This window comes from Myotis brandtii, unplaced genomic scaffold, assembly GCF_000412655.1.
Source record: "Myotis brandtii unplaced genomic scaffold, ASM41265v1 scaffold163, whole genome shotgun sequence".
Classification (NCBI taxonomy): Eukaryota; Metazoa; Chordata; class Mammalia; order Chiroptera; family Vespertilionidae; genus Myotis; species Myotis brandtii.
The window spans coordinates 1469317-1483586 of record NW_005355962.1 but is presented as its reverse complement, the minus strand read 5'-3'; the positions used below and the strand labels follow the sequence as shown (position 1 = coordinate 1483586).

At 42.2% G+C, this 14270-nt stretch overlaps 1 protein-coding gene across 1 annotated transcript in view; it reads left to right on the top strand.

Moving 5' to 3' along the window:
• BANK1 (B-cell scaffold protein with ankyrin repeats 1) overlaps positions 1-14270 on the top strand; it is a 273465-nt gene that overhangs the window by 38528 nt on the left and 220667 nt on the right. The window contains exon 3 of the mRNA XM_005862305.2: positions 7502-7656. Coding sequence (XP_005862367.1) covers positions 7502-7656 — 155 coding nt within the window. The remainder of the gene's footprint in view (positions 1-7501; positions 7657-14270) is intronic.

Here is a 14270-nt window from a genome sequence, read left to right as displayed (position 1 = left end):
TAAAAGCCTATGTGGTCGTCACGCCTGCACGTCATGATGCCCTCACACCCTAACAATCCATCACCAGGAGGCTGCATGCGCAGCGGGAGCACACGGGTGGGTGGGGCTGTGTGCACAGCAAGTTGCGCATGGGTGGGTGGGGACTTGACACTGTGCACAGCGCGGAGGCGGGACCCCTGGCTCCGGCCTACCTCTTTGGGGTAATCCATTGAGGAGCCCAGATGGGTGGGTGGGGCCTACCTCTTTGGGGAGATTGATTGCGGTGCTCCTGCACTGTGAGAGGGCACAGGCCAGGCTGGGGAACACTTCCCCGCCCCTGAGGGCACGAATTTCGTGTACCGGGCCCCTCTAGTGTATATATATATTAGAGACCTGGTGCACAAAATTTGTGCACAGAGGGGGTGTCCCTCAGTCCGGCCTGCACCCTCTCCAATCTGGGACCCCTTAGGTGATGTCTGACTGCCGGTTTAAACCTCTGCCTGCCAGTCTTATCGCCTCCTAACTGCTCCCTTGCCAGCCTGATCACCCCCAACTGCCCTCCCCTGCTGGCCTGATCACCCCCAACTGCTTGCTATCCTGCCGGCCTGATTGCCCCTAACTGCCTCTGCCTAGGCACCCCCTCTCCACTGTGGCTTTGTCTGGAAGGAAGTCGGACGTCTTGAAGGTGTCCGGTCACCCGGTCTATTTAGCGTATTAACCTTTATATATAAAATATTCCTATACTGAGTGCATATATGTTTACCAGGGTTATATCCATATCCTCTTGTTGGAACGCTTATATATGGGCCTTCTTTGTTTCTTCTTATGGCCTTTGCTTTGAAATCTATTTTGTCAGATATAAGTATTGCTACCCCAGCTGTTTTCCATTTCCGTTTTCATGGAAAAAATTTTTCCCATCCCTTCACTTTCATCCTGTGTGAGTCTTTTGTTCTGAGGTGGTTCTTTCGTAGAGAGCATATATATGGGCATATTTTCTTATCCTTTCAGCTATCCTAAGTCTTTTGATTGGAGCATTTAATCAATTTACATTTAAGGTTATTATTAACAGGTACTTATGTATTGCCATTTTTATTCTTTATGCCTATGTTTCTCTCTATGTATATATTTTTTCATATTATTACAGGAGACCCTTTCATATTTCTTGAAATGTTTGTTTGGTGGTGTTAAACTCTTTTAGACTATTTTTTGTGTCTGTGAAGCTCTTTATTTTACCATCTATTTTGAATAATACACTTGCTGGATATAGTAGTTGGTTTCAGATCCTTGCTTTTTATTTCCTTGAATACTTCTTGCCATTCCCTTTTGGCCTGTAGAGTTTCTAATGAAAAATCAGCTGACAGCCTTATGGGAGCTCCTTTATAGGTTACAAATTGCTTTTCTCTTGCTGCCTTTAAGATTCTCTCTTTGTCTTTAATTATGATGTGTCTGGGTATGGGCCTGTTTGAGTTCTTCTGGCATGGGACTCTCTGTGCCTCATGAACTTGTATGACTTTTTCCTTTACCAGGTTTGGGAGGTTTTCTGCCATTATTTCTTCAAACAGGTTGTCTATCCCTTGCAAACTTTCTTCTCTTTCTAGGTCTCCTATGATGCAGATATTGTTACATTTTATGTTGTCCCACAGCTCCCTTAAGCTACCCTCCTGTTTTTAAATTGTTTTTTTCTTTTTGGTTCTCTGATAGCATGATTTCTTCTGCCTTGTCTTCTAATTTGTTGATCTCATCCTGGGGTTTCTCTAATATGCTGCTTATCCCTTCAAATGTATTCTTTATTTCTGCTATGTCATTCTTTATTTCCAACTGGTAATTTACATAGTTTCTATGTCTTTTCTCATGCTGTTGAGCATCCTTGCCATCACTAGTCTGAACTCTATATCTGATAAATTTCTTATCTCTATTTCATTTAGCTCTTCTAGAGAATCATCTTTTTCTTTGTCTCCCCATTTTGGCTGCCTGTTTGGGTTTGTTCAATGTATTAGGTATATCTACAACTCCAAGTCTTGGTAGGGTGGCCTTAAGTATAGGTGACCTGTGGTACCCATTGGCACAGTCTCCCTGACCTGTGTGCTCTAATAATGTCCTTGTGCGTATTGCGTGGGACCTCCTGTTGTAATTTAGTATTGATTGTTATTGGCCCATTTATGTGTTGACTCAACCCTCAGGCTGGCTGACAGTGAGGCTCAACCCCCAACACAGCTTGCAGGCTGTTGTGCAGTTGCTTATCACATGAAGTGGATTTCACCACAGCCAGGTTTGGAGCCTGCCAATATCTCCTTGTGAAGCTTATTGGATCCTACTCTGTTATTGTCTGAAGCACTGGGTTTATTGTTTTTTGGCATCTTCAAAGGGTCTCTGGTGCAGGCCAATGTCAGACACTGTTTGTGACTTGCCCTGAGAACCCCTATTTGGAACTACCAGTGATCCACAGCTCGTGGATCCCTCTGCTGCCACTGGGTGTGTGTGGAAAGGAATAAACTACACACCAATGTCTGCTTTTCCTAGACCGGAGCACAGAAGCAGGTCAGTTAAAGACTCAAAGCACCAAAGATCCGCCTCTGCCTGCAGGCTGACAGTCTCAGTCACTTAATGAGCCTCAGGCTCTAAAATTCAGGGTGGCATAAACACAGGGTGGGGCAGAGAGAGTTCCCAACAGGTGGGGCAATTGCTTCCCCCCAGGCTAAAGCTTCCTGGATGGTAAAGGTCTGCCTGAAAAAGATGGCTTCTGAAGTAGGGGGGAAATGACTCAGCACTGGGATCCAGTGGCTGTCCCCTCAAGCTATCTCCCCAGAGCCACTAACCTTGGATTTTCCTCACACAGCTCTAGTCCACTCTGCTGGAGCCCAAGATGAATAGCTGCCCACAAAATCTATGTGTTGGCCCTTTAAGAGGGTGCCTTCATTCCCAGTTGTCTCTGCTTGGTGGATAGAAACCCTGCTACTTTTCACAGCCAGATGTTATGTGGGTGCCTTTTCCAGTTCTGGTGCTCTGAGTTGGGAGACCAGTTTGGGGTTTAGACCTCAGACTTCTCAGGGGGAACCCCTCACAGCTGAGATATCCCTCCAGAATTTCAGCTACTGTCTGTGGGAGCCCGGCCAGCCTTCTTGTACCTCTGCACTTCCTACAAACTCATTGTGGTCTCCTCCTTATGTCCTTGGTTATAAGGGACTCCAGCTTGTCTTAAGTTCCTTTCTCCCATCACTTTATTATTGCCATCATTCATTTTATTTATATACTAGAGGCCCGGTGCATGAAAATCATGCACTGGGGTGGAGGGTCCCTCAGCCTGGCCTAAGTCCTCTTGCAGTCTGGGAGCCCAGGGGATGTCTGCCTGCTGGCTTAGGCCCGCTCCCCGCTGGCAGTTGGACATCCCTCTAGCAGTCCTGGACCCCTTGCTCCTTACCACTCAGCTCACTGCTCCTTAGTGCTGCCGCAGAGACAGGAGAAGCTCCCTCCACCGCCTCTGCACACATCAGCCATGAGCCCGGCTTCTGGCTGAGTGGCGCTCCCCCTGTGAAAGCGCACTGACCACCAGGGGGTAGCTTCTGCATTGAATGTCTGCGCCCTGGTGGTCAGTGTGCATCATAGCGACCAGTCTTTCTGCTGTAACAATCACTTAGGTTTTTATTATATAGACTAGAGGCCTGGTGCATGAAAATTCATGCACTGGAGTGGGGGGTTCCTCAGCCCGGCCTGCCCCCTCTCACAGTCCGGGAGCCCTCAGGGGTGGGAGGTGACCCGGCGATCAGGGGAAGGCGATGCCCCATCACACCTCTGCTGCTGCCACTGCCAGCAGCACAAGCCTTGGCCGGCCCTGGTTACCTGAGCCTCATGCAGCTCTGGGCGGCTGGGCAGCTGCCATCTGAGGTTTGCCTGTGCCTTGGGCCAGCCCTGGGCAGCTGGGGGGCTAAGGGGACTAGGGGACTCCGGAGGCAGGCGTGCAGCTAGGCCGGGCCCACCTGGGGGCAGGCCTGCCCTTGCCACTCGCATGCAGCCCCGATGGGGCTGAGGGGACTGGGCGCCGCCATCTTGTGGCTGTGGGTGCTGCCATCTTTGAGAGCATGGCAGTAATTAGCATATTCCCTCCTTATTGGCTGTGGGCGCCGCCATCTTTGCAATGGGCATGAGGGTCAATTAGCATATTCCCTCTTTATTAGATAGGATATACATACATATGCATATATATATGTATATATACATATATTATTAATCCTTACCTGAGGATATTTTCCCATTGATTTTTTAGAGATCGTGGAAGGGAGAGGGAGAGGCACAGCGAGAAACATCGATGTGAGAGAGACACATCGATTGGTTGCCTTCCGCACCTGCCCTGATCAGGGTCAGGGATCAAGCCTGCAATCGATGTACGTGCCCTTGACTGGAATCAAGCTATATATATATATATATATACACACACACACATGTGTAATTGAATGCATTGTTGCTATTATTTTAAACAAACTGTTATCTGTTATATCAATCACAATAAGAAAAATAAATATTTTAATATTACCTTTAGCTATTTCTTCTTGATACTCTTTCCTTCTGTATATAAATCTGGGTCTCTGACCTATATTATTTTCCTCCTCACTGAAAAACTGTTTTTTAAGTTTTCTGGCAGACAGGTCTATTGACAACAAATTATCTCAGTATTTGTTTGTATGAGAAGTCTTCAATTCTCTTTCACTTTTAAAGAATAATTTCACAGGGTACAGAATTCTGGGTTTAAGGTTCATTTCTCTTACACTTTAAATATTTTACTTCACTCTCTTTTTGCTTGCAAAGTTTCTGAGAAGAACTCAGATATAATTCTTATTTTTGTTCTAGTAGAGGTAAGGTGTTTTTTTCTTTTAGCTTTTTATTCTTTTTTTTGTCCTTTATTTTCTGCCAGTCAAATGTTATTTCTTCCTGTACTTCTTTGGGATTTATCCTACTTGAAATTACCTGAGTTTCCTGGATCTATGATTTGGTATCAGTTATTAATGTTTGAAATAGTTCTTCTGTTCCTTTGTCTCTTTCTACTTCTTCTAGTATTCCCATTACACGTATGTTATGCCATTTGTAGGTTTTTCATAGTCTTTGGATATTCCATTATGTGTGGGGTTTTTTAGTCTTTGTTCTATTTGCTTCTCAGTTTTCTAAAATTCTAGTGAGATATTGTCTAGCTCAGAGATTCTTTCCTCAGTTGTGCTCAATCTACTGATAAACCCATCAAAGGCATTCTTCACTTACGTTGGTGTTTTTGATCTCTCTGCTTACATAGTTGAGGATACTTGTATTTGCCTGCCTGTCTCTTCAACCTTGGGGTCATCAATTGTGCTGTGTCTGTACCTTTCTTAACTATTAAGAAAAGAATTGTTGACTTTTTAGTCCATTCAGCTTTCTGTTTGTTAGGATGAGTGGTGACTTCAAAAGCTCCTTACATGTGAAATCTGAAACCAAAGATTCTATTTTTTTTTTTTTTGCTAAAACAGGAACCTACTAAATTGACAATTATGTAACTTGAATTTTTTTCAATTATATTATAAACTTCTTCCTTACTAAATATTTTTTCATGTAATTTTTATTAGCGACATTACATATTTTTATCTGGTTCCTTATTGCTCAGACTGCTTCCAATTTTCTGCATTATAAACTGTGCTTCTGTGAGATAAATAATTTTGTACATCTATGATTATGCCCTCAGGATAAATAAAATAGCTCATTTTAACCTATTAGCATAGAGAAATTATCAGAAAACAGTCTACATACTTTGGTGGTAGAATAATTTACACCTCCTTCTTTTAAGGTGTATTAAATACAATCAGTGTCTTTGTTATTTTATCAATTCACAAAATGATTGAGCCAGTTCTATATAACCTTTTATTGTTTTGATGTATATGTGTGTGTATGTGTGTGTGTGAAAGAGAGAGACACTGAGAGAATGACACATTTTATGAAAGTACTAGAGGCCCGGTGCATGAATTCATGCACAGGTGGGGTCTCTCAGCCTGGCCGGCGATTGAGGCCTATGGGGGAGGAGGGCGGCCAGCTGGAGGAGGGACCATGGGAGGTTGGCTGTAGAAGCACACTGACCACCAGGGGGCAGCTCCTGCATTGAGTATCTGCCCCTGGTGGTCAGTGCGTGTCATAGCAACTGGTCAACCCGTCATTCCGGTTGTTTGGTTGTAATGGTCACTTAGGCTTTTATATATATATATATATAGATTTTAAATTATTAGGGAAATAAAGGCTGTTTTTAAATTTCATTTCAAGCAAGACTAATCCTAGGAGAAATCTTCAAATCCCAGGTGCTTTTGTGACTTTATTCTGCAACTTTCATAAGGTAGAATAAACACACTCTCCTTCTTAGCTGTGGCATGGGGATAGCTGTTCTCTAGGAGGCATCTCCTTTGTTATTATTCTGCTATCCTGATAGAATTACCTGTATAAAACTGGTGACTTCACTTTTCTTGGATACTATGAGAACAAATTCTAGCTACTTCTATCTATATTGCCTTTGGCACTTCTTCCTTTTTATCCTGTCACTATCCTTTGTCTCTTAGCCAAAGATCACTAAGAACACACCTATACTTGAACTATTTGAATTTTTTGCTATTCGTAATTAATTGAGGGCACCATGGAGAACCATAGGGTATCTCAATAAGAGGTTGTTAAAACAAAACAAAACATGGGGTTGGCCTAAGACTCTACAGATATGATCTAGCCTTGACAGCCTTGGTTTCAGCCACATTACTTCAGTGTCCTAATAAAATGCTTTGGGCTTTGAAACACTGAGTAATAACAATATTATTATCTCTCTTAACACAACATATTTTATTCAATACAGTAAAATGTTTTAATGGTCGAGATCAAATGCTAAATTACTAAATGTTAAAATTTTTAAAAATTAAATGCTGTTCTTCTTTGAAATTCAAAATCAACATTAGAATATTTCAGTGTTCATAGTAAAACTGCTATCAAACCCCGCAATTTATTTAATATAGAACTTTTTTCCCACAGAACACATTCACATGTTGATGAACACTAATATTCCACTAGTAAACTAGTGTTTCTACTAGTCTATTTAGTGAGTGTCTGCTAGTTCAGCTTTTTTATTTTAAAAACTAGAAATATATGTAAAAGATAAATAATTCTTCTGATTTAAATTGTTTCCACTTAAAATGAAATAAATTTTCTTAATTATAGTTATTGAAAATATATAGCTGCATGTTTTTCAGATTTGCTATTTTAATAGTAAGAGAGAAATATTAAGTGGTGGTTGGATTTTTCGGGGAAAATATTAACTAGTAATGAACATATGTAGTTGCTTTAGTTTAGTCACTAAGGTTGTAACACTAGCTTAATTGTGGAGCATTATCTTAATTACTAACATTGGTTCTTCAACTCAGCTCAGTTGTTCCGTATATGAATTAAAGGGATTGCTCAGTGCTTAGTCTTTATAACAGTGGAGGAAATAAAATGGCCTTCGCTATATCGTAATAGACATCCATGCACTTTTCTCCAGGTTCTAACGAGTACCTTGAGTTCAGTATTCCAACAGACATAAGAGTGGAACATCCTGGCGAAGTAAGCGAAAGGAAGCACATGGAAGAATTCTCTGAAGTTTCAGGAAGCAGCAGACCACTGGCAATGGTGCTTCCCATGGAAGTTCCCTGTGAGGTCAGTTAAGATGCCTTATTATTGAAGTGGCCTTATTGTTTTAATGGATATTGCGTTTCAATAAAATGTAAGCTCCCAAAAGACTGGTGTTTTTGCCTACTTTGCTCATGGCTATGTCCTCAGAACCCAAAACGACATCTGGCCATGAGTAGGCATTTGATACATTATTTGTCAAACAATTGACTGCTGGAGAATATATGTGAAAGTTTAATTTTATCAAATGTTACTGATGCATTGCAAACAGATTTACAATTGCTACATATATCAAGCTACTTAAAAAGGAATGCTGGGTTTGTATTAAAGCAAATATTTTATTTTCATACGGGGAAATATATTCTTTAATTTGAAAATACTTATTTTCAGGGTGTTCAATTATTCCACTGTAAAACATGTATCAAAGGCCTCCATTATCAAGGGGAAATATCATAAGATCTAGAAGAGCTGGTCCTTTCGGGAATAAAAGGTTAATGGAGGGTGAGGTGGGTTTCTTAAGGTGACTACATGAATACATGTTGCTGATATTTTTCCTCTTGTCTTTCTTGGAATGAACACTTGAACTAAACCTCCTGGTAGAGCTTGACTGGAATCTCAGGCTACGTAATCTCTAGACCAGTGATGGCGAACAACCCTAACTTAACTCTGGTGCCGTGTCACATATAGAAATTTTTTGATATTTGCAACCATAGTAAAACAAAGACTTATATTTTTGATATTTATTTTATATATTTAAATGCCATTTAACAAAGAAAAATCAACCAAAAAAATGAGTTCGCGTGTCACCTCTGACACGTGTGTCATAAGTTCGCCATCACTGTCTCTAGACAATGAAAGAATGCTGGCTCCGTGTCTGTGTCTCTGAGTGGAAATAGCCAAAGGTACAGGAGAGCCTGGGAGATGCATGCAAAGGACCTTCTGGTACAGTGAGTGGATTTATGTGCCTGGCCGGCAGGGGCTGCATCGTCTGCTTGCTGGGAGGTGTGTGTTGGGAGAGACTCTCTGATCCTGCTGAGACCAGTGGTCCTGGGGGACGCTGCCCATTCTGAGCCATTGGGCACAGTTTCATTCCCTCACCCCCAGATTCCGTGCCTCAGCAGAAGAATCGCGTTTTTAAACTATTATGCTACCAGTTCCAGAGAAACAAAAACTTCTCTGGTGCTTCCTTAGAGACCCCAGGAACCTAAACTGCACAGGTTCAAGATAACTGGCACAGATAACCAGGCAAGGGAAAAACTGCAACCCACTTAAAGGACTCACGTACTCAAGGGAGGAACCTCAGGCTAAACAATCAGAACTGGTGGCTTCTATTGGGTCAGAAATAATGGGAGAGACAGCAATAGATAGAAGAGACTGTAAGAAAAGGAAAATGAGAACTGTTCTCAAGTAGATCAAATCAGAGCAGAACAAGCAAAAAAAACACCCTCTGGAACTAAAAATAGCTCCCCAAGAATTATGCAATGATTCTAAATAACTGCTTTTAAAAATATCTGTACAGTAAAATTTGAATAATACAAAACCTTCCCAATGTTAAATTTTCAGAGAAATTAAAATTCAAAAAGGAAAGCTCCTTGCCCCCCAGGCAGAGATGACTGGTTAGGACCAGGGTTCTTTCAGTGGCAGAATCATGGTGAGTTATTATTTGACATGGAAATAATTCTTCCAGACCCTCTGAAGTGAAGTGATTTCTTTTTCAAGTTTCTCTTGGGCACCCCACTTTTTAAGCAACCCTGAGTTAAAAGGTCATAAAAGAATATTTTAGTACCAGTTCCACACCCTAAAAATTCCAAAGCAGCTAATCCTTGGACTAACAACAATTACCTCAGTCAAAAGTTTGTGTTCTCTCAAAACCCTGATCTTAGTACACAATCCGAATCTATATGACAATTGCCAAGCACACAGGAGACATCATTTGCTTCCAAATGAGAGAAAAGCATGTTCCAGATTTGCCAGGAAAACACTCAGTCTATGCCTGTTGTCTGAAGGCACTAGTTTTGAACTTCCTCATTTCTGGGAAGGCTTCCACTTAGTGTATAGAGACCCCTGGAGAATACCGCCTCCTCTCCCAGGAGGTGATAGTTGATTCTCTGCCATCTTACAAAATCTGGAAACTTACAATGCTATCCTTGCCAGCTACCAGGTCTTATTGGAGGTGTGCCTGTCACACCCAGCATCCCCCAAATCTATTCATCTTTCTATGGGCTTTTGTGTTCCCAGCATATCAGAGCTGAGTTCTCTGTGAGTTCACCCTCATGGCATGATCTTCGCCTTTCTGATGCACAGGGCGCTGGGAAGGCTTCCACTTAGTGTATAGAGACCCCTGGAGAATACCGCCTCCTCTCCCAGGAGGTGATAGTTGATTCTCTGCCATCTTACAAAATCTGGAAACTTACAATGCTATCCTTGCCAGCTACCAGGTCTTATTGGAGGTGTGCCTGTCACACTCAGCATCCCCCAAATCTATTCATCTTTCTATGGGCTTTTGTGTTTCCAGCACATCAGAGCTGAGTTCTCTGTGAGTTCACCCTCGTGGCATGATCTTCGCCTTTCTGATGCACAGGGCTTTAGTTTGAATCTGTCCTGCTACTGCCTCCTGCTGTGGAGCTGCCTGGGTCTGGGGACTGCCTCCCAGAGCAGTGCTTTCCCCCTCCCCTCATCTATGCGGGAGAATCAGTGTGAGTGGATTATTGAACCGAGGCCGCTGCTGCTGCCTTTAAGCCCAGGAGCCTGGGAGTATTGCTCCCTTAGCCTCGTCATCTTTCCATGGATTGTTTATTGTTGCATTGTTACTTTCCATGGATTGTTTATTCCCTGGGCCTTGAAAATCGTGCGCCACTTTAAAAACAGCAGAAAAGTTTTTTTTCATCAGCGTGGTGTGTGTGTGTGTTTGTTATGCACTGGTGAAGATATGCCTCTGGTGCTCTATTTATTTGAATTATTCCCCATCTCTTTGAGAAACACCGAGATGAAATTTAACAGGTTAAATCTGCTACATAATTTTGGCTTCTTTCTTTACCATCTTTTAGGATTAAGATCCTTTGTCCTATTTTGATATTTTTATTTCTTAGCCTCTTTTTATTAAAATTTTTTTAATGTGAACGCTCGTGCAGATGTCCATTACCCCCACCTTTGCCCACATCCACCCACTTCTGCCTCCCCCACCCTTGGCCGTCACCACACCATTGTCTGTGTCCATGGGGTGTGCATATATGTTCTTTAGCTATTTTGATATTTTTCCATCCTTTTATGGGCCAAGGCATTTCTTTTTCTAGCATATTCCTCTTGATTTTGTCTTGAGGGGTAATTGATGATGAGAGATATGAAGTCAGTGAGTTCTGTCTGCCCAGTGCACCCATTATTCTAATGAGTCTTATCCAATTTTATATCCATGATGAAAATTCCACCTGGGAGGCATTCCCCCACTGGAACAGCATCTAATCCAGAACTGGACCTGATCATTATTTTCTGGTGCCTCTCCAGGTGCTATGTGTTACTTCAAAGTCTTAATTTCATTAATTCTTCTGGCAGATTCCCTCAGAGCAATGATTTTCGTCTGGGACTGATCTTGCTTCCCTCCCCCCAGGAGAATTTTGATAAAGTGTGCAGAGAGTTTTGGTTGTCATGACTTGGGGGCTGCTGTGGGCATCTACTGAGTAGAAGCCAGGGATTCTGCTAACTATTTTGTAATGCACAACAGTGACATTGCTGCTCCAAAAATGTCAATAGTGCCAAGGTTAAGTCCTGTCCCAGAGGAAAGGAGATACATTCAGGCCCCCTCACAGTAGTAATCACCTCAGAATGGCATCAAGAATCCAGTGCTCCCCTTCAGAGACCTCGCTTCAACCCACCCGGTTGTCTCCAATCACTTGCTGAGGCTGTGTAATCTCTCAGCAGAGATTCCAGTCAGTCTTTTGGGGGGTGAGTAGCAGGGGGAGGTGGGTATCAAGTTTCTCTAGACGAAGGAATGGTACAAATGAAAGAACAGAAGTAGATGATTTGGTACAACTTTTACAAAAGGTGAAGGTAACCCCAGCATGCATGTCGTGCTTTGGTGACCAGTGAAGTCACCGTGTGGCATGGGAAGCCAGCCTGAGGCTGAGCTTGCATCACTGTCCTCAGGGTGTGCTTGTCATAGAGGCACTCCGCCATGCCAGATTCGGGGGCCTCATCCTGTGTGTGCATTGGTGGCACAGCGGTGAGCATAGCTGTCTTCCAGTCACTCTGTTATGGATTACACCCGAGGCTTTAAGAGGAAGTCTCTAAGACTGAAGCCCATTTTTAAAATCAGTTCAGTCACTTGGTTTCTTGAGCAAATTTAATTTAATTCTTAAAGTTACAGTTGTAACTGTTAAAGGCCCTTTAATCGGCTTTATCAGCATTTAGAACTATAATAACTTGAGTTATCTTTCTATCTGAATCCTAGAACATGGCATATTCCCTAATAAAGGCCTTCATTTTATTTCACCTGTTCGTTGACATACCTCTGTGGCTGCAACCATAATATAAGTCTCCAAGCCCGTAGTACAGACCACAGATTATGTAAATTAAAATATAGAGAAACCCTGAGATTATATGGGTGAATGTGACTTGTATAGGCCCGTGGGAAAGCCACAAGAATCTCAGAGATTACCTCCTACCTATTTATTGCTTGGCCCTGATTCCAGAGTAAAACAATATATAGAAGCTAGCAGCACTGCCCACTTATTTCTGACACCAAATCACACATTAGTTCTTTGTGATCATTCTTAACCTAAAGTTTGATCTTGTGATTTAATTGAAAAAAATCACAGTAAAAGTAGAAAAAAAAAGTATTGTGTGTATCAATGCCAAAAATATCTATGTTGTGAAGTACTGCCCCTTTGGTGGGTCAGGCTTTACAACAACCAATAGAATGATGTATTTCCCCTTTAACCAAGTGTTTCTCAAACTAAGATACATATAGGGACTACTAGTGGAGGTTTAAAAAAAATAATAGTATTACCTAAATTCTAGGCCCAGTGACTCAGATGTATATGGTCTGGGTGATGGCCTGGACATTGGGACTTTTAGAATCATCCCAGGTGATTCTGAGGATGAGAATTAGCATCTCAGTTTGGAACCATTGCCATAAGCTAATCACTGTTCTATTGTCAAGGGTCAGATCCATGATGGCTGTAGCAATATGCACAGACCTAGCTTAATAAGGCCCATGAAGCTACACTTGCTAAGCTAGTGGCTATTAAAGTGGGAAAAGAGCCATTGGCCCGTGTACAAAAGTCATAGTACGACCCCTAGGATCAAAATTCTTTTGTTGCCTGTGCTTAATAAAGACACCCACCCTGACAGAGTCACAAACTTCACTATCTGTATATTGTATGTCATATTGTAGACCAAGTTCTAGCCCTTTTGTTTACATCTCAAAGTTTTTGACTAATGCAGCAAAACATTAGAGTTTGGAAGTGATAATAAGCATAATAACCCTTTCTCTCTCTTCAAATGCTCAGAACTAAATAAGGAATAAACAGAGAAAAGATTGAGAGCAAAATAACAACTTCAAACTGATAAGACTAAATGTTTGACCATTTGACTATCCCAGCATGTTCTCCATGGAATTAAATGTGTCCATGTAATTTCAACTTTAATTAAAATGTCCACAAGGACAGGGCTGGACAAGTGCATCCTTCCCTCCTGGAGCAGGCTACTTCCTGCACGGAGCTGCAGGGACCAGATGAGCCGTGAGTCCTGAGGGAGACAAGGCGCAGAGCAGCATGCTCAATTTTCACAGTCTTATTTTCCTCTTAATTTGAAAACATGAACAGACTGTATCTTGGGTACAAAGATCTTGCAAGAGTCCCCAATGATATGAGAAAATGAAAATACCTTCAGGATACTTAAAATCTAGCTGGAAAGGCAAGCCTTAGACATGGAACACTTATTAAGAGCAGAGAGCATAACTTTGAAGGGGTCAAGTTAGGAGTGTAGGTGTAAATTCTTTGTGATTCCTTTGGAATTGTAAAACTCCTCATGGGCTGAAACTGTAGGAAGGATTTGTGGAGCTGGTGAGACCTGAGTTGGACTTTGATGGAGAGGGTAAGTATGGAGAGATGGAGGGAGATAAGGAATGAAATGGGAAGCCAACATTATGTACAAACAGGACTGGCTACCTAATCAGCAGGCCCAATGCAAAATGAAAACACAGGGGCCCTTGCTCAAATTATTAAGTATTTTAGGCAGTGACAGCAGAACGCTAAACTAAGCACAGGGCCCTGCCAAGCACAGAGCTCTGGGCAGTTGCACAGGTTGCTTGCCTATGAAGCTGGCCCTGTGTACAAGTGAACATGTAAGTGCCTCATCTGCTTGTCTTTTGTTTAGTACTTTTCTCTGGTGGAAAGGTGGAGCCCTGCCTTCTATCAAGGAGAGATCGATGTTTAAGAAGCAGCCTGGAACATGCATGAATGAGAATGAGTTGCCTGGGTTAACAAAACATTGGAGAGGATGCTTAGGCTTACAAGGTTTGGAAACAGAGGACAAAGTTAAATAAGTGATGTTTCCATGGAAGAAAATTCTGAAGAACTTTGAAGGAGGAATTGGGGATCTGAGCCAAAGTGAAATGGGAAGTCATTAAATATTTGAAGGAAGGT